The sequence below is a fragment of the Lacerta agilis genome, chromosome 7, assembly GCF_009819535.1.
Source record: "Lacerta agilis isolate rLacAgi1 chromosome 7, rLacAgi1.pri, whole genome shotgun sequence".
In the NCBI taxonomy this organism is placed as follows: Eukaryota; Metazoa; Chordata; class Lepidosauria; order Squamata; family Lacertidae; genus Lacerta; species Lacerta agilis.
Genome location: NC_046318.1, coordinates 43,533,498 through 43,557,394, shown reverse-complemented (window position 1 = coordinate 43,557,394; position 23,897 = coordinate 43,533,498). Strand labels below are relative to the sequence as shown.

Here is a 23,897-nt window from a genome sequence, read left to right as displayed (position 1 = left end):
CTCTTATCAGGCAAACTGTTGAGGAGAGCACTCTTTCGCAACTGCCCAGGCGCTAGGCAGAAGATGTTGATGTGTTCCTGCCTTCCTGTGCTGGCAAACCCTTTCTCTTTCCCCATACAGCTTAGTGGGAAAATGATGGGCTCTAGAGGGGAAGCTTTCTTGATGTCTCCTGCCATCAGACTGAACTGAGATTTATTGCTATGCTAACTTCAGTAGGAGAATATGCTGCTGCATCTGAACAAATGTTGAGTTGCAATGGATGCAGGGCTTCCACCCAAGTCAGTTTTAGGTTCTGCATCTCCACTACCCTCTTCTCAAGTTCCTAGCTCAGGTCTCTGTTTGCTCCAGTCAGGTGTTTGTTTTCCAGTGGGCAGGAGGAATATCAGATTTCTTACAGTCCCTGGGGACTATATATATGCAGCCTTGATCATGGCTTTCTACTTTTGGAGGAAGGTTGATAGAAAGATACAGCATGGGTAATCTTCTGAAAGTTCACAAGAAGCTCTCTTAAATTGTGATCTTTTATAGTCTTAAACTTGCTTGTCCCTTTTGTGCTAGCTGTATACAAAGCTGCAGTTGTGCTGGATGATTATTAGATTTCACTTTCCACAAGGGATTTTTGTGAACCAGTTACAGAAAGTTAGAACCTATTATTGGGCTCATTATTACTATCCTGGAACTAGATTATCAGTTAGATTCTCACTATACCAGTTAAGATTTATAATGATAGAAACGAGGTCTCTTGGGCTAGTGATCCTCTGCAGGTTAATACAGCTTTGGTTAATTAGCAGACAGTTTAAATAATTTTCGGACTTCTAATTTTAAGGCAAATGTTTTTATTTTTAGTTGGCAATAAAATAAAATAATCTGATCATTTGGCTGGTTAGTGAAATGAGACAGTTTCATTCTCACGGCACTTTGATAGCTTTTATAATTTTTTGAAAGTTAAAACAAAATCTCCTGAATTCACTCACTGGTATGTTTTTGTCTTTCCTTTCATTATATAGTGGTGAATTGTAGAAGGGATTTATTCTTTTAAATTATTCAAGTGATGAAAAGCCCCCAATAGTTATATTAAACTTGACAAAATTAACTGTGACGAATGGAAGTGCTGCTTTTGCAGGGGGGAGTAACTGTTTGGGAAGAAAAACCATTGAGAAAAGAGAGGATGGATGCTTCCTCTGTTTATGTGGCTGTAAAAGCTAGTATTATGTTCATGTTCTGCAGGCTTGAGCAAAAATGTCGTCGTCCCCCCCGCTTGTTAAGCGACCTAAACAACAACAACAACAAATCCAATCTGAATTTTCTTCTTTTTAAAGGATCTCTTAAAGCCCTGGGGTCATAGTCTTAATTTTCTTTCAGATCTGAACTGTAAACTAGAAGACAAGACAGAAGATGGAGAGTTGATAGATTGTAAGAAAAGGCCGGAAGAAGGGGAGGAGTTAGAGGAAGAAGCTGTGCACAGCTGTGACAGCTGCCTCCAGGTGTTTGAGTCACTGAGTGATATCACAGAGCACAAGATTAATCAATGTCAACTGACAGGTAAACAATACTTATCACTTTGTGTCTCCTTCCACTGTTCTGTTTCTGATTTCAGGTCCCATCTTCAGAACCGCTCTCTTCAGAACCACTCTCTTATCCCCCCCCCCCCATTTCCCCCTTCCATGTTATTTTACTGCTAAAGATGCTCAGGTAATTTTGTTCACATATCTGAAATGATTCCATTGTTCTTCAGTGAATGGGTTCCATTCAGGTTCTGAGGAAGCATGTATCATTCTGGCAGCCCATTAACACCACTGTAGATTTCCTTATAACTGATTTTTCTTACTTGCCTCTCCAAGCCTCTCTTATGTAATTTGATGTAAGAAAAAATGACGTGGATACAACCTGGTCCTTGAAAACTTAGACTCGGGGCTCCAACTGCTGTTTTAAGAAATGATGTGTGGCAATCGCTGAGTAGAATTTGCAGCGGATGCAGTGAAACATCACACCAGTAACCGTAGTGTGCTGGTCACAGTAGCCTCATGAAACTACTTCTGTCCAGTTGTGACACTATGGACAAAGATGCTGGTTGGTGTTTTACTTCAGGGCCTGTGGTCTAGAGCGATGTCTGGGCCCTACAGAATGATGCATTTTCTCAACGGGGTTTCTTAGCAGCGATTGGGACTGACAGAACCAAATAAATTTCTAATGCGATTCACTAAACAGAATATGGCCTGGGATGCTGGGTGATGAGAAGACCCACCTCATATAACCCCATGTGGTAAACCACAGGAAGCATTTTGGTTGAGAAGCTTTCCTGAAAAATCTTTTGGCCTCAGAAGCATGAGGAATTATGTAGGGGCAAACCAAAGCATCCTATATCCTTGAAGACCAATCCAGGGACTCCAACCCAAAGGAATGCATGTCGGGGCAGCTCCAGAAAACAAATGATATTAGACATTCATGTTTTTTGAAATCAAAGTAATTCTTTCAGCAGCAAAGAAATGTGTGGTGCAGCACTGGCAACGGTCCCTTGGTCAAAGCAAGCAAATTCTCCTTTACCTACCATAATAGGACTATATCTAAAAATAATACATTTTTTTACACAATTCCCCATGGCTTCTTCATTTACTTGTGAATGTAATTCAGATTGGCCTAAACCTTCTGAGTTCAGATCACAGGAATCATCATGGTCAGCAGTGAGCTATTACTCATACATGTATGAGATGGGTGCTTTTGCAATTAAGGGAAGCAGATAAGCATTTTGCAGTATTATGTGTGTGCATTTACTGGCACCTCTAGCTCTTTAGCCAAAGCAGCCACACAAGATTGCATACTTGTGTGCATAAAGCAGGCTGCAGCTCAGCAGCAGAATGCATGCTTTGAATGCAGAAGGTCTAAAGTACACACAGTTAAAAAGCGGTCTCTGATAACAAGGCTGGGGAAAGACCCTGGAGAGAATCCTTAGGCTCAGAGAGCTGCCTTCAGTCTGAGTAGATGAAGGTGTCTGGGAATGGTTATATTCATAAGGTAGCCTTGTATGTTCATATGTATAATCTGGTATTGAAGCTGATTCATGGTGAATGGAGAAAGAGAACAAATATATTTAAGGGGAAAATGTGTTGAAATACCTCTTTGTAAAAAATCTCTCATAATATGTGTGCTGTATGAGGCCAAAATTTGGCACGCCCAAATGGATCTTCTCAATTGTGTACAGGGCTGTCTTAAGCATATGCGACATCGGGGTGCAAAGATCCGTCTGGCTGGCACACACACACACACACACACCAGGTTGCCCAGTCTCACTGGCTTATCCATCCCCAAACTCACGGCGCAGAGCCGCCCGCAGCAGAAGTGCCCGCCATGGCGCTCCAACCAACGGGTGGGCTCTTCCCCAGACTCAACTCTCGGGCCCCGGACTCTCGGCCTGGTGCCCCTGAGAGCCCAGCACCCAGGTGCCCCACACCCCTAGCGCCTATGGGTAAGATGGCCCTGATAGTGTAGCTTCTCAGTTTGGCACCCCCTCGGCTTGGCATCCTGTGCGGGGAACTGCCTGCAATGCCCTATATCTGAAGCTGCAGACAATCAAAGTATATATTTTCTCTGTGTTGCTTCTTGTTCTTGGTTTTTTGAAATGTTCTTCTAACCAAAGATTGGGTAGATCAATCCTTCTGTTTCACTCTAGCCCTATTATGTACTTGTCATGCTCTCCTTTAGGCAATTCTTATTTATGTCTGGCAAGGTGTTGGTGTGTCATTGGGTGGATTTCCCCCCCCCCCGCCCCAATTTGGCCATTTGTGTTTGGTAAACTTTCTCCTTTTCTACCAAAAAGAAGAAACAAAGAATAAAATTGCTGCCTCCATTTTTCCTTGACGGACCCTTTGTAATCCCCTGACATATCTCACCCGGAGCTGGGTGTTGAGTTGAGTGACTGCAAGCAGCATGAACTGAATATCGCGCAACTAGGGAACTGAAGCGAAAGGAGAAATTCCTGGAGCACTGCTCCTGATCCACTTCACCCCAGGTCATGCTGGAGGGCAGAACTTGCCATGCTAAATGAGGGTTAAAATGGCTCTGCCACTTGAGTACATTTAAAAAGAAATGTTTTTCAAAGAAAGGCACTGAATCCCCTAAAAAGCCTGGTGTCTCAGTGTTGCTGTAGAAATTGTTGACTGGTAGAAATCAAAACTATTCAATATAAAACAGAGGGTTTGGAAAAAAATTAAAGACCTCTTTCTGCATCAAAGGACCAAGATTGTTCCTCATGCCCCACCACTACTGAAATAATCTAAGACTAAGTACACTGTCCTGTGCTTGAAAAAAGGATTATACAAATACACCATTTTCTTAAAAGTATCTCATGTGTGTGCTTGTTTTTAATGCTGTCTGCAGGATCAGTCAAAAATATTTTATGTGTTGGTTTCAGAGGGTGGGATATATTAGAAAAAAATAATTAGCAAATGGTTTTGTCCTGGACATGGTATGAAATAATGCCCTTATACAGTTTTCTAGTTGTTTCATTTTTCTAATTAGCAATGGGCAAAAGAAGAGACACTGCCCCAGTTGGTAAGCCAAACTATGGTTTATTGGAACCACACAGATGTGCAGACCCATGGAGAGTTGCTTACAGCTGCTTTTCTCCTCCCTAGTCCTTTTTAACCCCGCCCCCCCCACATGGGGTTTGGATGGTATGGCTAAAATCTTGGCTTCGCACGGCACTGGAATGAAAAAGACCAGGAAGGAGGCTTGATGTGTTGTGTGAACCAGGCTGTGTATGGAAGAATAAGTAAAGAAAACATGCTTCAGCCCCAAATGCTGAAATTGGGTACTTGAGGCTGCAATCCTGTATATCATTCCCCTCGAGTGTAATAGGACTTACTTTCCAATAAACGTGCACAGAATAGTGCCGTAAATTAGGCTGCTAAACCTATGTTTTCATTCCTATCATATTTAGTTTAGTTTTGAGTTATTGGAAGTTTCAGCACCATGTTTTGTGTACGTTAAGCACAATAATGTCAAGAAAATATGACCCAGTAACCTAAATATAAACTGATGAAGTATTACTGAGCCCAAAGATAGTTGCTGCTTTTAGCAAGTATTGATTTTTATGATGCTTGGAGAGATAGCAAACTTCTGAAAAAGCTTTTTTTAAGGAACTTTATTATAGATTTAGGATCCTGTTTTGCAGACACAGTTAAGTTCTAATTCAGATCATATTCTGGTGCTACTTTTCTTCCTGGGATCGTACTTCCGCGACTCGGCAAAATCAAATCCTCTTTCATAGAGGCTCAGGAGCAATCCCATATTCAGATAAAGACGGGATCTTTTCTTTCCATCTTTATTTTTTTTTAGCAATGAGGGGAGTGGAAACCTATGAGTCCGTGGCCTATTACTGATCTTTCCCAAGGTGTGGAATGGTCAGTAATGCCTAAGTAGGCCCTAACCTAATAACTTTATTCTAGTTCAGAATGCAAAAGCTAATTTGACTTGCTTCTGTGTCCCTAGCCATGTGTTGTGTGCACATGGGTTTCGGATGCGTAAGAGAGCTTTCTTCACACTGTACTGAAAATGGCGATGGAAACTTGGGAGCCTGAGAGGCCTTTTGTCATGTGGCTCTAAGGTGCAAAGGGGGAAGAACAGAGTCTGCATTCAGAAAGTGGGGTGGGGGAAGCACATGCTGTCTATGAATTTGTTTTCAGAGTATAGCATTATGTCGCTGCTTCTCCTGAATGTTGTGGAATCCAGACTGGAATTCTGTCAATTATAGGAACACAGGAAGCTGCCTTATACTGATCCCATCTAGCTCAGTATTGTCTTCACTAACTGGTAGCAGCTCTCCAGGGTCCCTCGCAACCCTACCAGGAAATGCCAAGGGTTGAACTTGAGGCATTCTGCATGTAGAACATATTCATTATCATCATTTCATTTTCATGCTTCCCTTTCATAGTTAATAATTATTATTAATAATACTACTATCATTTATATCCCGCCCAACTGGCTGGATTGCCCCAGCCTCTCTGTGTGGCTTCCAGCACACATAAAATATAATAAAATGTCAAATATTAAAATCTTCCCCATACAGGGCTGCCTTCAGATGTCTTCTAAAAAATTGGGAGGGTGTTCCACAGGGCGGGCACCACTACCGTGAAGGCCCTCTGCCTGGTTCCCTGTGACCTCACTTCTCGCAGTGAGAGAACTGCCAGAAGGCCCCCCGAGCTAATTTCATTGTTCATAATGAAGTTGCCACCAAACCAAACTATTTCTGCATAAATAATAAATTGTAATAAGATCTAAACATTAAAGATGGAAAAATTGTATCAATAACAGCAACTCCTACTCTCCCACTCTACCACTGAGCTACAGTTGTAATTATGCTCCTGTCATGGTTTCCAGTCAGATCAAATTGGAGTTGAGGATTAAGGTTTGTAAACGAAGGCCACAATTCAGGTTTCCCACGCCTGATTTAAGGTAACTGTTCTGTGCAGACTTACCTGGGAGTACATCACATTGAACTCAGTGTGCCTTGCTTCTGGCTAGACTTGTGTAAGATTGTGCTGTATTCCTGTGGGTTTCAATGGCTTGTGGCTGAAACCCTAATTCAAAATGAAGGCTCCATCCAGTGGGTGTATGCTGAGCGCTCAAAATATTCCCCAGTGCCAGAGATAATAAAGCAGCCTCTGCTCCCATACAGCATTGCCCCGTAAGATTTTGTATTATGACTGTTAGGGCAGCAAGTCTTGCTCATTTTTTGTTTTAAATGTGCATAAAATACATATGGGGTTAGCATTTGGCAGCAGGACCCCCCCCCAAAAGTTACAAGCACTTCTAATTAAAATGCTGACAAGAATATATATGCAGACATACTTGGAGAGAGTGAATGGTTGTGTACCAGAAACATAAGACCTACTCACATGGATTAAGAATAAAGCACATTTACATTATAGAGAGTAGGTCAGGTCAGACCTCTATGCTCTTCTCTACTTCTAGATAAAATTTATCAAACATTTTTCTTTGTTAGCTGTTTTTGTTTTAACTTAATATCATGTTCATATATTTATCAGTTTAGCCCCAGAACAATGATCTTCTAAAATCCAAGGAAGATAATCTAGAACCTCTAGCCTTGTAGGCACATGTGATTTGTGTACACTGAGTGAACACTGTAGTGACAGTCTTCATCAACATACATTCAGCAAAACATTGGCACTGAGCTTATGTGCATACAAGCTGACTGCTGATAATGTTCTGTCCACGGGTCCAGGAACTCTCCAAGGTCCCATATATCATGTACTGTTCTTAGCATTTCCTGATGTTGTTCTGAATGCATACAGGAGGGGTGAGCCAATGGAAGTAATTCCACTCCATTTCTGTACGTGAATCTGGTGTACACATGTGTAATGTTCTTTTGTTTTTTTTATTCTTGCTACTCTAGGTTCAAATTTCCTCCAATGTTCTTGATATGCACAAAAAATTAAGGAATTCCACCTATACACCCAACTCATGTATTATATATATATGGTGAGATAATTTAAATCAATGTGATTTTAAATCAGCAAGAAAGAAAAGGCCAATTTAAACTTATTTATTTGGATTTCCATGTGTTTCCTAAGCAATGGTGTAAAAGCAAAATCTGCAAATCTGTAAATATATTTAAGATGTGGTGAAATTGGTTCTTTGTTTGCATAGAATAGTCTCATTTAATTCAGTGTGTCTGGTAGAAGTCATTGCTTCAGTTTAGAGATTCACCGCACAGCTAAGAATCCTATATTCAGATCATTTAATATTAAACAGGTTATTCTTTTTTTTAAAAAACTTAGCATATGCAATTTTTAATAGATTTTTATCCGCCTTGGTCTATTGCTCAGCCGACCAGTCACTGCCTCTAGACTTGCACATGACCACTCAGTATAGATTGATGAAGGCTTGATTGAAAAGTTTATCTCACGATAATATTGACTTCACAGGAAAGTCTTCTCTAATTGATTATTTTCCTTTTGTTGTCTTTATAGAGCAGTTTGAGAAAAGAAGCCTTACACAGGGCATTAGTACACTGCACACAATAAAATAAAAACATGCAATTCTCTGCCAAGGTAATCCAAATTATGTGCCAAGAACAATTGAATCTGGCAAGCTTTATAAATGATGTGATATTGTTTTACTTCTGGTAGACAAGAGCTTGTGTAGGGCGCTAAAGCCACCTGTTCTTGTCCCTTTTTAGTCACTGGCTACAAGGTTAAAAGTGCACACTCACAGTGACAGGTATTTGGAAACTTTTAAAAAGAAAAATCAGAGCAGGAGTTGAATCTAATTGAGTCATTGCCAGAGAGGAACAACTTCCTCTCATGTAACTTCTACCCTTCAGCTTGTGTGCCCCCTGCTCCCCCCCCCCCCCGATCTGTTCTGGAAGGTTGGGGCAAAATGCAGATTTTGGGGGTGCAGGGCAGACAAGGTTGTGAGGGAAGAGGGAGAGAAGGAGTTCCACCACTTGGGCAGACACCATTACTCTTGCACAGTGGTTCCATTGGATATGATGATGATGATGATGATGATAAATTTATTATTTGTACGCTGCCCATCTGGCTGGGTTTCCCCAGCCATTCTGGGTGGCTTCTAACAGATATTAGGATACATTAAAATGTCACAGACTAAAAACGTCCCTGAACAGGGCTGCCTTCAGATGTCTTCTGAATGTAAGGTAGTTGTTTATCTCTTTTACATGAGATGGGAGGGCGTTCCACAGGGCGGGTGCCACTACCGAGAAGGCCCTCTGCCTGGTTCCCTATAGCTTTGCTTCTTGCAGTGAGGGAACCGCCAGAAGGCCCTCAGCGCTGGATCTCTGTGTCCAGGCTGAACGATGGGGTGGAGACGCTCCTTCAGGTATACAGGACCAAGGCCGTTTAGGGCTTTAAAGGTCAGCACCAACACTTTGAATTGTGCTCGGAAATGTACTGGGAGCCAATGCAGATTTCTCAGGACCGGTGTTATGTGGTCCTGGCGGCCACTCCCAGTCACCAGTCTAGCTGCCGCATTTTGGATTAATTGCAGTTTCCGGGTCACCTTCAAAGGTAGCCCCACATGGAGCACATTGCAGTAGTCCAAGCGGGAGATAACTAGAGCGTGCACCACTCTGGCGAGACAGTCTGCGGGCAACTCAGTGTCTGCACCCTCTTACCAAATTTCAAGTTTTTCCTGTGCTTGTGAAAAAGTACAGATTGATACGTCCAGATTGATATGTCAGCAGCAGTGCCCAGGCAGAAATCGGGCAAGTGTCTGGGAAATTCTGGATGTATGGCAGCCCATGGCAGCAGTGCCATTTTTGCCATTACTCCATAAAAATAGCTCAAAACGACATTTTTTTTTTTTTAAAGCCATTTTGCCCCCAAATCGCAAAAACTTTGGGCAAAACTAAAAAGCTCAACAACTTTACACTGTTTGAAATATGGCAACCCTAGTTTCCAGGATTTATATCACGCCTTCCCGCCAAGGTGTCAGAGCAGCTAACAACAAACACATGTACAATAAAAAAGGTAGAAGAAAGCAATAGCAATAACACTAACCTTACACACACAGACTTTCCCTTTTTCACATTAGGAAAAGGGGGGGAAAGGAAAAGTGGCTTATATTATGGGGTGTTAAGGTCAATAGGTAAGAGAAGATAAATGGCAGAACAATTGCATATTAAGTGCTGTAAAACTGGTGATCACGATGCCATTTGTGGAACTGGTTGATCAATGTAAGTATTAAGAAGATTTTTGGTGGGTTGTCATTCTAGTTCAGTGTTAGTTTAACCAGATTTGTGACTTCACATTTTATTTCTAGAGAAAGAAGTTGTGTCCAAGTGATGGTGGGGAGTTTTGCTTTTATTGTGCATTATGCCTGGCTGGAAAAACCTATTACAAAATAGAGTTAACAGAAATGCATTAGAAGGAAAGTCAGAGCAGTGATTTTTTATGGTTGCGTTGGAGTTTGAAGGAAGGGATAGGATTTAGTATTCTGTTAATAATCGGCATTAATTAATGTGTACACCATTCTGAGATGAGGGCCATTTTGCACATTATATTCAGGCAAACATGAGTGTGCAAAGGAAACTGCAGCCAACTGTGGCTCCCTGACAAGTTTACTTACATGATTCACCTTTTTGCAGGTGCATGTTTGCCACAATCACACTTTACCGTGTACATCAAAGCATGATAGTACATTTAGAAAATGCAATGTGTTCCTATGTGACTTTGCAGCAAGTTCTCCCTGAGCCTCTTGCATTTCCCTGTTGCTTCCCAGGGTAGCTGGGAAGAAAAATTCTGCTGTTGCTGCCAGTGAGCTGCAAGTGAGGGAAGAACTGTTCCGCAATCATGGCACTACTAACAGTGCATTGGCAGAGACTTGCAAAAATCCTGGGTTTCCTGTTCTAGGGTTGGTTGCCAAGTTCAGAAACTGCGGCAAACGCACAAGCTTGCAGATAAGGGTGCAGAATCGAGGTCAGGGTGCAGTCACTGGAGGAAACTTGGTAGAATATCCTTTCAGCTGCTCCTACTTTACTCCCTTGAGTTAAAGCACCGCCACCACACAGTTGCTTCTTTACACAATAGTTGCTTAAACAGAATTTGGCCCTGCTGTGCATTCATTCTGTTTGTCCATCTCCTGCACCTTAATGAACTTTTGCACTAAATCCCAAGATGGTTATTTAGCAAGATTACCAATGGATGAATGGGTGATGCATGTGTGGCTTCATATACCAATTATATTTATTATATTGTATTAACTTTATCTCAATGTGTTGGTCTTATATGATTTTTTAAAACAAATTCTGTTAGAAGTACGGTTGGTATATATTTTGTGCAGCGTCTTCATTCATCAGCATGACTAAGAGGCTGCAGAGATTTTATTTTTTTGACAAATGTCATCCAATTCCAAAATGGCTGATGACAGACAAAAACTTTGTTAAAGAAGTAGAACTTCATGTTCTTAATTCTTTCTTTGGGCTGAAAGGTCACCATCCTTGGTAGGGGAGATCACCTGGGAATGGTGTAAATGTAGTGGAGATCTCTGACCTGTTAATAAGCACCAGGAGAAGGAGATAGGGATCATTCCACAATGTGCCCTGGGGGTACTTTTCCTTTAAACTTCAAGCAGTGTAGCTGGAACAGTTCAACTTTTTATTTCTTTCAGTTTTACCTTCAGGGGAAAATTGATCGATTTGGAGATGATTATTCCATAATCTCTGAATCTCTCTTTCTCCACATTGCAGTGGGAACTCCTTGAAGTTTAAAGGCATTGTGTTTCCTTAGTGCATTGTGCAGTGAGCCCAAAGAATGTATGGGGACAGGAGTATTCTTTAACAGATTGATGGTAGTAGGCATGTTTGGAACTGTAATACTCATGTTTTATACTAAGGATATATCTTAGCTTATATTGTACCCTTTCCAGCAATTTCTGGGATGGTGTTGGGATGACAGAACAAGATAGCAGAAACAAAAGCTTGTGCATCTGTTGTGAACTGAGAGATGAGAACGTTGGTTACAGATCTTTTAGCAAATGATTTGTGCTCCACCCCCCCCCCCAAGAAACAACAATGAAACCATCCCTCATAATTTTGTTTCCCCCCTGCTTGATATTTGCTTCACAGCATTAAAACATTTCCACATAAGATGATGCAAATGATAAAAGAGTTGCTGAAATCTCATTTGTTACCCGAACAGTATGATCAATGACATTCTCAAGCTCACTGCCAATATTTCCACCACTGTGAATCTGTATCTGCATATAAAACAATTCATGGGGAGCTCACTGAAATAAAAAGTAGAGGGAAAGTTTCCCTTGACTTCTCTGTCCACATTTGCTTCAGCCACTCAACGCCTACTAAAAGTATTTTTATGGATACATTCTTAATTCCTGAAGTTGGAAATACATAGCAAGGACACCTATGTATAAAATAACAGAGCAGACTGACAAGGTGTCAAATTCAGGAAAAATTGTGGTTCATGCACTTTTTTTGCACGGCACGGGGAGGGGAGCAAACTATCAGAGAAATGCCTGCTCTTTCACTGCTTTTCTAACTGTGAATGGAAATGGTGTGTCTCATTTGTTTTTACTGCTTCATTCCAGCGGGAAGTCCAGTTTAATGACTGGAGGAGGGTTGGGTGTCTCCTGTGGAGAAGGCACAGGAAGGGTCAGGTTTTTCAAACACAATGCAAGCCCCTTTACCAGATGTAAAAGTTAACAAAAGGAAAAGTGGGAACAGCAGATTCTGATTATTTACTTTCTCTTGATGAAAGCAAAGTTCAGCTTATGTGTCTGAAGTGCACTTTAATAAATTACAGCACAACTACTGCTTAATACACTTTCTCTGAAATCTGAAAAAGCACACCGCCATTGCCACAAATCCTAAAATATATGAAATTCTCAAAGTATTCTGAGCCTCGGATTAAGTTCAACCTTCGTCCTCAAAAATTCCAGACTGTCAAAACATTTCCTGTTTGAATTTTGATTTTAAAATGTATTGCAGACATAACAATGTTAGTCTTTGACCTTCATCTTTGTGTTGATTAAGCTGTATATTACCATCCTATCCTTGCACTCAATAAAGCCCTGGTAGTCACAGCATTTGAATTCCTTTCTTAATGTAGAAAAACTTTTTAAGTCAAATGAATTCAACCTTCTTAGAAACAGTTTTTAAAAATATCTACCCCTTTCAAACTATAGTTTGATGAGTCTTTTATGAAAGATAAATCCATTCTCATCCCTTTGGCAGCCAGGTGAGGACCCCTGTGTTTGCATGCATGTGTAAGTATGCTTTATGAAAAAGCATTACATTCAGCTTCTTCCAGTTGCAGGTATTCACATGGAAGTTATTCATAGATAAATCCTATGCATGTTTATTTGTCATGAAAAATTACTGTTCCAGGAATCTTGGGTCAGGTAGAATTCTTGCCCCCAGTAAGTTCTCTCTATAAAAGTCCTGTATCAATTCCAGTTTGCCCCTTGACTTCCTCATCATCATCTTCAGAATGGCTTTGGACATTACAAATGCACTCTCCTAGCTGGATGCAGAATCAGCCTTGGAAAGTGTATAAATGCTCATGCCAGCTACGCTGCCTGTCTGCTTTGTATTTTTACAATTAAGCGCTACAATCTTGGATGCCAGACTTGAGTTGTCCATTGGTCACAGTACTTGCTGGTCATGCCTCCAGCTGCTCAATCAGTGAATTTATAATACCAGGAATAAATACCTATGCTTGTGCAAAAGTGTAGAGATTATCATCTGCTGTATACACACAACCACTGTCATTGTTCCTATAGTATCTGTTCCACACAGGACAGGCAGCATTTGTGTGCAGACAAATCCAATGGACTTGGTACAAATCTGTTGCTTCCAGTATGTGTGCAGGCAGCATCAGGAGTCTTCATAGAGCATGGGAAGTCTTGCTCATACTTCTTCTATCCCCTTCCAGACTTTTCTTCTTGCCTTCATGTAGCTCCTGAATTGAGGCCACTTGGAAATCTCCGTATGGGTGCTGCAATCACAGTGGATTGGGTTCTCCCCCATCTGTTTTGACATCATGACAAATCTTTCAGGGCTATTTTTAGCCATAGATGGTGGAACCTGAACTTTCCTTCTGTTTTATTCTTGCTTTCTCTCTGATATTTCTTACACAGCATTGTGCTAATTGAACAAAGAGGGTCAGCTGTAGCACAGACATCTTCAATATTAGCACAACTTTTGGTTGAAGTTGTAATATGTATTTCTGACTAATGCACATTTGAATTTTCTGCCAGTTATATTTTGCCATAGCTGGCTTTCATTCGGTCTCGATAAATCTTACATTTTTGCCACCCCCTTCTAGCTGACGTGAAGAACAAAGTTAAGTGCACGATAGAAGCAATGACACCTGAAAGATTTGGTCTGATAAGTGGAATATAAGTAGTGAGAATATGTTTTGCCTGTGGGTTATATGTGGAGCATACAATGGAGTGTTTTAGATAAGCAATATCTAGGTTAATGGGCCACAGTCCAGAGCCCTTTATTTCTGTGATCCACATGTTCAGCTCAAGTCTCAGATTCAATACCCCCTTCCAAACCGCAAATAAAAATCAGCTTTGCCTTTAAAAATGCTTGTTGTCCAGAGGAAGGGGAGTAGCGTCAAATCAGAACAGACAATTACTTTCTCTAGTATATGGAACTCTGCTTTTAGCTAATACACCATACTGCAGCTAATTCTGATGTCGTAGCTATGTGGCATAGCCTCCAGCTTTTGAAATAGATCTAGGGCCTTCCACTCTGTCTGACACCTCATTCAATCATTACTTCAGGTCATGATCCATGCACTGGCTTCCTGTCTGCACCCAGCACAAACGATTTGCCCTTAGCTTTAAAGCTGTCTGTTGCCTTGCTCAGCCCTTTCTTTTTGCCCTTCTTCCCCATCATAGTCCTGCTTCTCCAACTCGTACTGCCCTCAGTTGCTCTAGACCCTTTCCAACTCTTCCTTTATTTTGTATCACAAACACAACCATAGCAACAATAAGGCAAACTAAGGAAGAGCCAAAACACTGGTTGAGAGAGAGGAAGAGAATAGAATTGTAGGGTTGGAAGGGTCATCTACTCCATCCCCCTGCAATGAAGGAATCTCTTGACCAAGGTGGGGTCCGAACCTGCGATCCTCAGATTAAGAGGTTCGTGTCATCTCTTTCCTCTCAATCCTTCCTTGCATCTCCTTGCATCTCTCTGTGAAGTCTATGGCTTTTTTCTCTTCCCCAGTTGAAATTAAGTGTATGTAACTGTTTGCTCACATTGATAGCTTATTTATTTTACATTGCTCCACTCTGCTTTGGCTTCCTGATACCATTACCACTTAATGTTTTTAGAAAGAAAGAAATCTAAGTGGTTTACAGAATATTATAAAAAACAAACAAACAAACAAAAACCAGAAAGGAGGAAATATGTTATAAACACAACACATCAGTTTAAAACAACACAGTCAGTAACTGAACAAGGCAGCCCTCCTAAACACCAGAAAAGGTCTGAATAAACCAATGGTTTAAAATGTCTAATAGACGCTTGAAATTTCCAGCTGATGGAGCTTTCCTAAACTTTTGGGAGGCTATTCCAGAGGGTTGGTGCTGCAACGGAAAAGCCCCCCCCCCCTTTTGCAACGTTTCCAGATGACAATCCACTGGGCATAGGATACCCAGCAGGATACTGTATATTTGAAGAGGACAGAAATCAATGTGGTTTCTAATAGGGGAGTTGACCTGCTTGGTAACTTGGTATCAAGTAAACACATCTGGCTGATGCTTCTTTCAGTGTTTCTTGCCATTAACTCTCTGGCATAGCAAAAGGGAAAAATGGCGCCAAGTGGCAAGGTTTTGTGTTGCCCAATGCCACCAGGGTCATTGGTAGCACCATTGCCAGTTAGATAGCTTTAGGTACCCTATTTGCTGTGTAACACCAGTTCAGGAGAAACGACAGCATTGCTTAAGTCCAATAATTGCTAAACTTTGGAACCTTCCTTTCAGCCAGTGAATAGAGCAGTGAATTTGCGAATATTTTGGCTTAGCTTTAGATGTAAACTCATGAGTTGAGGATCTATGGCCTCCCGCTTCTTATGCTGCTCTTTTTTCCAATATACATAAATAAATGACCATTTCCACTGGGTGGCCCAGATGAAAGATCCCACTTGTGTCATATCCTTTTTAGGGAGCGTGTTGTTCCTTGGTGATTTTTGTTTCCTGCAGCAAAATGTAAGAGGGCTGTGTAAAACGGTTTGGGGAAATGTTTCAAATACTGTTTTCAGAAAGTGCCATAGTACACTAAACAAAAAGGCTTTGTGTGTAAAATCAGAATTATTATTTTCCAGTGCTGTATAGAAATAATTTGCAAATCGGTATGCATTAAAATATATCCCAAGTTCTAGTTTACTGATCGTAATGAACTACTTATTGAAACACTGTGCAGCTCACAAATGACTCTCCAATTTGAGTAATTTCGTAGGAATATAAAACATATTCTGTGGGAGAAATAGAAGTGTGGCTAAGAACTGTTTTGTATGCAAGAAACAATAGAAGCATTACTTGCTGATCATAAATTGCTGAATTGTTAGCTTTTTCAGTTCAAGAGATGCATAAAAAGAGATGTCTAAAAACCATATAATTTAGTACTGAAAGCTAACAAAGAACCCACAAAACCAAACATTTATTTTTGGAAACAAAAAAAATATTAGGGTGTGGAGCACAGGAAAGCTCAAATAAACAGAATGGTAGCACTGCACTTTGGGTGTAAAAACCTGTTGTAGCCCTTTTCAGGCATCATTTATCTTGTTAACTAAGACTGCAGAGGCAGTAGACACAACTAGCTAGGCCACCTTCCACCACTGCTTCATTCGCCTTCCACAAGGGTAACTGTCTGCAGCAGGGAACTGTGCATGTCTGCTAAGCCTCCCCAAACATGTTTTAGAACCCTGATTATACTGGTTATGGTGTTTCCACATAAACCATCTCATTCCTTCCAGCAATGTTCAAATGGATCTCCTGGGAGGGCTTTCTAATCAGTATCTCCACAATCTGCATTTCTCCCCCTTCAAGCAGAAACTTTGGCCCATGGTCTGGTCCATAATTACTATAACTCTGTTTCCCCCTCCTATATTCATTTCAGTTGGTTGAGAATATCTCTGCTATTAGTGACCCTTCTCTCTTGCTGCTGTGATCATATTGTTTCCTGTAATGTGCTGGTGTGGCTGCCTATCATTATCTGCATCAACTGTAGGTTTTTATTTCTACTGTTACAGCTCACCACTTTTCCTTCCCCATATATATCCTTTCCTACTTTGTACCATTACTTTTCTCATTGGTTGGATCCAGACAGGAAAAAACATGTAGTCCAATGAACTATTGTTTGTTATGTTAGCATTCTATCAAACATTCCTCCTTTCTTTTCTTCTTCCTTTCATGTACCTATCTCTAACAAATGTCTTCTTCCTTTCAAGTGCTTTCTCTCTTTATGTATTACATTTAACATAAGAATGTGATGCATAGGGTTTGCAGTCTCACTTTGAAGCCCTTGCCAGGCTGAGATCTGCCTAGCTTAATAATAATAATAATAATAATAATAATAATAATAATAATAATAATAATTTATTATTTGTACCCCACCCATCCGACTGGGTTTCCCTAGCCAACAAAGATTAAAATACATTAAAATGTCACACATTAAAAACTTCCCTAAACAAGGCTGCCTTCAGATGTTTTCTAAATGTCAGGTAGTTGTTTATCTCTTTGACATGTGATGGGAGGGCGTTCCACAGGGCGGGCGCCACCACTGAGAAGGCCCTCTGCCTGGTTCCCTGTAGCTTTGCTTCTCGTGAGGGAACCGCCAGAAGGCCCTCTGCGCTGGACCTCAGTGTTCAGGCAGAATGATGGGGGTGGAGGTGCTCCTTCAGGTATACAGTGGTACCTCTGGTTATGTACTTAATTAGTTGCGGAGGTCCGTTCTTAACCTGAAACTGTTCTTAACCTGAAGCACCACTTTAGCTAATGGGACCTCCCACTGCTGCTGTGCCACCAGAGCACGATTTCTGTTCTTATCCTGAAACAAAGTTCTTAACCTGAAGCATTATTTCTGGGTTTAGCAGAGTATGTAACCTGAAGCGTATGTAACCCGAGGTACCACTGTACTATATCAATGCTGTTTAGGGCTTTAAAGGTCACCACCAACACTTTGAATTGTGCTCCGAAAAGTACTGGGAGCCAATGTAGGTCTTTCAGGACCGGTGTTATATGGTCTTGGCGGCCGCTCCCAGTCACCAGTCTAGCAGCCACATTCTGGATTAGTTGTAGTTTACGGGTTACCTTCAAAGGTAGCCCCACGTAGAGCACATTGCAGTAGTCGAAGCTTCATGTGCCTTCAGATCATAGCACACGTCCAGAATTATTTGAGCCACACATTATCTGCATTACTTCTCCTGCAATTCTGTAACTCACCTGTCACTCCACTGCCACACCATTCTGCCCCTTCTCATTGGCAGACTGCTCGTTTGCTACACTTTCCTTTTTCTGCATTATTATTTGAGGAGTATCCATGTTACTTTTTATGTTCTGCCTGGCACCTAGTCAATCAAATGTTAAATAGCAATAAAAGTAGAAGCTCAGGGGGGAAATAAGTATGGAAGGCAGGGCCCTCCTAATGTACAAATGTGTTTGGTAACCTGAATAGAGTGATTTGATTTCTCATATTTGGATCCATTCTCCCCCTCCCAGGTAGTGTAGAAAGGGTTATTCAATTTATCCTCTCAACAATAATGGAAAAGAGGTTACTCTGAAGAAGTACTAATATGTCCAAGTCCTGCCCCCCACCGCCAGCAATCTTATTCTCTCTGTAGGCATTGTGAATCTAGATTTGTTCCGTCAATTTTTATCTGTGTATACGAGTACATGGGTACACGAACAAAGTTTTTATATATATAAATATATAAATTATTTCATATGAATATATTGATCTATCACTTTAGAATTCTTAGAGAAATCAATGGATACCGACCCTCATTTTTTGACATGGGTAATAAACTTTAATAAGCCTGAGTTATGTTAGGTGTATTGAGTGAGAAAATGAAACACGCCTACACTTATACCCTAGTATTCCTGTTGACCTCAATATACTAAATATTAATAACCATGGGATTTTTATCGGAAAGTGATATTGCCTACTTTAGGACAATATATGCTGGATACACCTTCCCAGCCAACTTCATCTCTCTATCTTTTTAAATATGGCAGAATATTCAGAAACATGATTTGCCTCACCTGCAATGTGAAGGAAGGGACAGGGAATAGCGTGCCACCATGTGGTTTTACTGAACATGTTGCTCCACCCTTAGAATCATAGAATGGTAGAGTTGGAAAGGACCACAAGGGCCATCTAGTTCAATGCCCTGCAAAGCAGGATTCTTTTGCCCGACATGGGGCTTGAACCCACAACTCTGGGATTAAGAGTCCCATGCTCTACTGACTGAGATACCAGTGAATCTTATGTGCACACAACTAGATGCAAGCAATGTCCTACTTTGTTTCTCTCCACACGTGTTGCATCTCTATCACTCACTGACTGCTAGATATTATTTGTTCATTGAATCAAAATCAAGTAATTGTGTATAACATTTGAATCCACAAAGAACTGACTTGAATCGTATGTTTCACAGAAACCCTTAAGAGCCATAGCATTTGAGAACTTTATTGGGCAGCATATAATTTAAAAAACAAACAAAAAACCTTTCCCCTTCTCCTGCCCCTGTGTATACAGTGATCCAAGAGAAGTGAAAGAAGGAGAGAAGATTTTAAACAAGATGGACAAAAGTGTGGGAGGGTCTTAGACATTAGGCCTTAGAATGAACTTTGCATTTCCTGGAGCTTGAAAGGTACCGTTTGACTAGCTTTTCCCAGCATGATGCCTTCCAGCTGTTTTTGACTGCATCTCCCATACCTCACCATTGGTCCAAAGTGGATGGCTGTTGGAGTCCAGCAACATCTGGAGGACACCTAGTTGGAGAAGGCTGTATTAGAGCTATAAGGTTCACTTTTAGTGCCATGTTGAAGAACAGGAAAAATATTCAAGAGTTTGCTGCTTAAAATGCCTTCTGGGTGAATCTCAAGGTTCATCTAGTCAGCCCTCGGTCTCCCTCACTCAGTGGTACATTTAGGTGGCTCATTAACAGGACACAGTGGGGAAAGCCACATCCGGTTTACCACAATCAGTTGGAACAAAGATGTGCACAGACTCTCAATATGCAGATTTCATTTTTTACATATCATGGATAATATCTAGCCATTTATTTGTCTGTTCTTTTCAATGTCGTACATGCAACTAGCCACGAATTAATTTCATCCCCCTCTCCTGTTTGCTTGCTTTTGTTTGTCTTAAACCTACTGCTAATCAATTTTATTGGATGCCCTGAGTTCTGTAGCTTGTAGTAGAAAAAAAAATTCTCTGTATTGATACACTCCACTCTCTTCTCATAGCTGTGTAAACTTAGTATGGCGGTCAGGGTTTCCTATGTTTCTGCATCTGAACAACTAAAGACCAATATTTTTTTTTTCCAATTTGAAGGCATCTGTTTCATCTGTGCTATGGCCTTTGCCCATGAATTTGCCTGGGGTTCCCAAACTTTGTCATAGTAATTGAAGACTAAGCTAACCAGTAGACTAAAACTGACACAGGGACAAATAAAAGAGGATGCCTTCACCCCGGTATGGCTCCCCTTTATTACATACGCAGCCCAACAAGAACTGGAGCTTGAGCCAGGAACCTCAGTAGGGATTAGGAGTGGGACTTGCTGGACTCAGCTTCCAAAGCTACTCACTTGATAGCTTTGGATCACAACTCAGGTCCAATCATGGGTCTGTTTCAGAGTCTTCAGGCCTGTGGATCTCTGTGCAGCATTCTGAGAGATGTGATGCTGCCTCTATGACCACAGCCTGGAGCTGCTACTGCAGGAGGCTTTTTGAATACAGTACAGTGAGTCCCTTTTGGAGCAGTGGTGCTGGGATTTCTGTGTCCCAGCTCAGTGATTTTTCAAACATTCTCCCTTTTGGGGAAGCCTTTCAGCATGAACTTGTCTGCCAAATAACTCCACTGCGTTGTAGAACATTCTAAGTTGCCTTCGAGGGCACACCATCCACACAGGCTGCTGTTCTGGCTTGTTAGCTTCTCGCCATTTCCCCATGGAAACTGAAAATGAGACTTTGAACACCCCTGTACTCTCTTGTGGGTCCACTTGGCAGTGGATGATTGGCTACACAGATTGGCCACCATCTTTTAGTGGTGCTTGTCTACCATTACTGATAAATGCATGCTGATACACTTATAAGCATGCATTTTCTGGAACACAATTTGAAAACATTTGCCCCGAGTCTTGGTGATTAAGTAAAAACTTGGGGTGAAAAGGAATTCTAACCTCCTCTAGCAGCTCTTGGGTAACTTACCTGTGAACGCCCTTGTTGCATTTTAAGGAACATGGTCACATCATGGAGACCAAAGTCCTGATTTTTGAAGAGCACTGTAATTCAGATGCAGTTTCATGACTAGGTGTTATGTAGTGCTTACAAGCACATTTGCGATACTTACTTGCCTGTCTCCAAGTGCTCATCTACCTATTGACTTAGAAAATGTCCTCTGGGCAAAATCATTTCACTACATCTGACTCTTCTATTAAAGAATAGTGGAATTGCTCCAAAATAATTTATTAAAATCCCCTTCATGGAACTGGAGGTAAGTCATCAACAGTCACTGCCTACAGGTATCAGAGGCAGTTAAAACTTCTAACAAAACCTTTACAGATATTTGAATCTTACCCAACACCAGCAGGAGCTCATCGTCCAACAAAACCAGAGCAGTCTACATCTGTTCTTTATGAGAGTAATGATGTAAATGGATACAACCCCCTTCTCTCTTTCTTTGGATAAACAATATGAAGCTTTGTCAGATACAAAATGTAGCAAACCTTAGAAATGGGAATGAATCAAAACTAGACAAGTAGCCATTTATCTCCTGATTGAGCAAAGGGATGGTCCTACAAACTACATGAATGTTCCCTCATTGCCATGGCAGAAAGTTTAATTTGGGATTAGGAATACCTGAGGCTCGCTTGAAAATGTAAGATGCTATCTGACACCCTGATCCAGGGCACATTTGCCCACTGTGCCTCCTCTTAAGCTACACCACTTTTTGAAATATAGTAAGGTATCTGAAATAATCCATTTCTTCCACATCTCATGTACCAAAAGTTCTCCTGCACCTTAATCCCCATTAATTGTTCCACCAGTTCTGTGCCATCTTGTGCCCCTTCAGAGACTTAAAATCAAAGAATTGTAGAGTTGTAAGGAACCACAAGGGTCATCTAGTCCAACCCGCTGCAATGAGGACTTTTTTTCTTCAATGTGCAGATTAAGAGTCTCATGCTCTACCAGCTGAGCTATCTGGCTGTTCCCATCCCATGTCTCATCTTGTCTTATCCCATGGCTTTACTGGCCTGATGTCTTCTAATTTCTTTATCTAGAGCTCCAGCAATGAATGTAATTGAATCCTGGACTATAGCTTAGACTTGAAGCAAGGGGTGCTTATAGTGAGCGGAACCCCACATTCCTGGTAGTTTTATATCATTATAATTGGGGGGGTGCATGTTTCCCTCCAGATGTTTCTGGACTACATTGCTGACCATTGAGAATTGGCCATGCTGTCTGGGACTAATGAAAGTTGGTCTCCCAACAATATCTGGAGGGCCGCATCTTCCCACCCAAGCCATAATGGATGCCTTTTGGAAATGCTTCATCATCTATGCAAAACAATTAATACATTTGGAAGATTTCTATAGCTTTGGGCATCACATATTTAGGGTGTTTAATGAAATCTATAGGTTGATAAGGTATTGATTAAACCCAATCAGAGGTGACACACACTAATGAGATCATGCAGCACTGAGGTTTGCATTTGGTTTTTCATTCAGCAGCTCTCCCTGCCAAATCCCCTAGCCACTTCCAAAACGTGGGATAAATGATAGTGGGTTTTATGGAAAGAGCTGCTGAGCCACCCAACAGACCCAGATATGAGCATATCTGGTATGCGCACAGTTTTAGAACACATCTGTTACCTTTTTTTGCAGAGATGGGAGTCATTTCTATATCTTTATGCCTAGTTAAGCATATTTGCTTTGATCCAGAGCCCCAGTGCTAACAAAGAAGCACTGGTGCACACATGACAAGTCTCCAGTGTGACTGTACAACTCGGAGAGAGATAACCGGGGAATGCTTATCAGAATCATCATCATTAATTTATTGCCCACCCTTCACGCTAAGGTCCTGGGACGGGTTACAGCATTAAAACACAACATTAAAAACCATGTACAATCAGAAATAAATAAAAAGGTGGGTCCTAAAAACATATGCATACTTGACTTGGATAGAACCCCACCTTTCAGAGAACTAGGTTTTAGCAATTGTGTGAATCCAAGTATTTATCATTTATTTAAAATATTTTAAGGCCACCCCTTTCCACCGTGTGATACAAGGGTAGGGTACAATAATATGAGTTAAAGCAAACAAATAGTTTAAGACAGACAGTATAATAAAAGGAGTGACTTATGCCACCATTGGTCATTCTTCAAAGGCCACAGATCTGTGGAACAGGAGGGAACTGCACAGAGGCTGTAGTGCCAGAGAGTGCACTCAGGAGTGACCATGTAGACTGTCCTCCCCATCTCACTGATCCAATGTCGGACCAAGCCTTGCTAGCCTTGTCAGCCAGAAAGTTCCTGAGAGCATTCAAGAATTCCGGGAGTCTCCAGAGGTGTATGATCTCTATAGGTCCACCACACATGCAGTTGTTGCTGTCAGTCCAAATCACAACAGGTACTAGTTGATCATGACAGTGAGGTCACTATGTGCCTCTCCAGTTCCAGGCCTCTCTTCCTCTGTTCAGAAGCAAGGACCAGATCAAAGACATGATCCGCACTATGTGTTGGGACCACGATGTGCCAAGATAGTCCCATGATTGATGGATGCCAACCAACTGTCATGGAGGCCATTAAATCCTGAGCCTCCCCCTCAAGGCAGCCTTGGTATTTATGTTGGTGTTTCATAGAACAACTATCTAGGGGTTCTCCATCACCATTCCTCATATGGCGTCTGCCAGCTCAGGTAGGGAAGCTGTTGAGCAGCAGGGTGGGCAACACCAGCAGTATTGTTTTTTGCATCCTTGGCCTAATGTGAGTTCCAAAAAACCCTCACAAACTCCCCCACTCAAGGTCATCTTCTTCCTTGGCGATCACTTGTAACTGAGTGAGATTGTCTTCTGTGAAAACTGTCTTAACAGTGTGTCCATAAGTGACTGTGGAGGCCAATTCTGGATCCACATGTCCTTCCACAGTGGGGGCATAGGTTTC

At 41.4% G+C, this 23,897-nt stretch overlaps 1 protein-coding gene across 10 annotated transcripts in view; it reads left to right on the top strand.

Moving 5' to 3' along the window:
- ZNF521 (zinc finger protein 521) overlaps positions 1–23,897 on the top strand; it is a 289,657-nt gene that overhangs the window by 32,279 nt on the left and 233,481 nt on the right. For all 10 annotated transcript variants that reach the window (XM_033155068.1, XM_033155067.1, XM_033155066.1 and 7 more), the window contains one exon: positions 1,363–1,542. Coding sequence is in view for 5 of the 10 variants with exons in the window: in XM_033155065.1 (XP_033010956.1) it covers positions 1,363–1,542 (180 nt within the window). In the remaining 5 variants the exon portion in view is untranslated. The remainder of the gene's footprint in view (positions 1–1,362; positions 1,543–23,897) is intronic.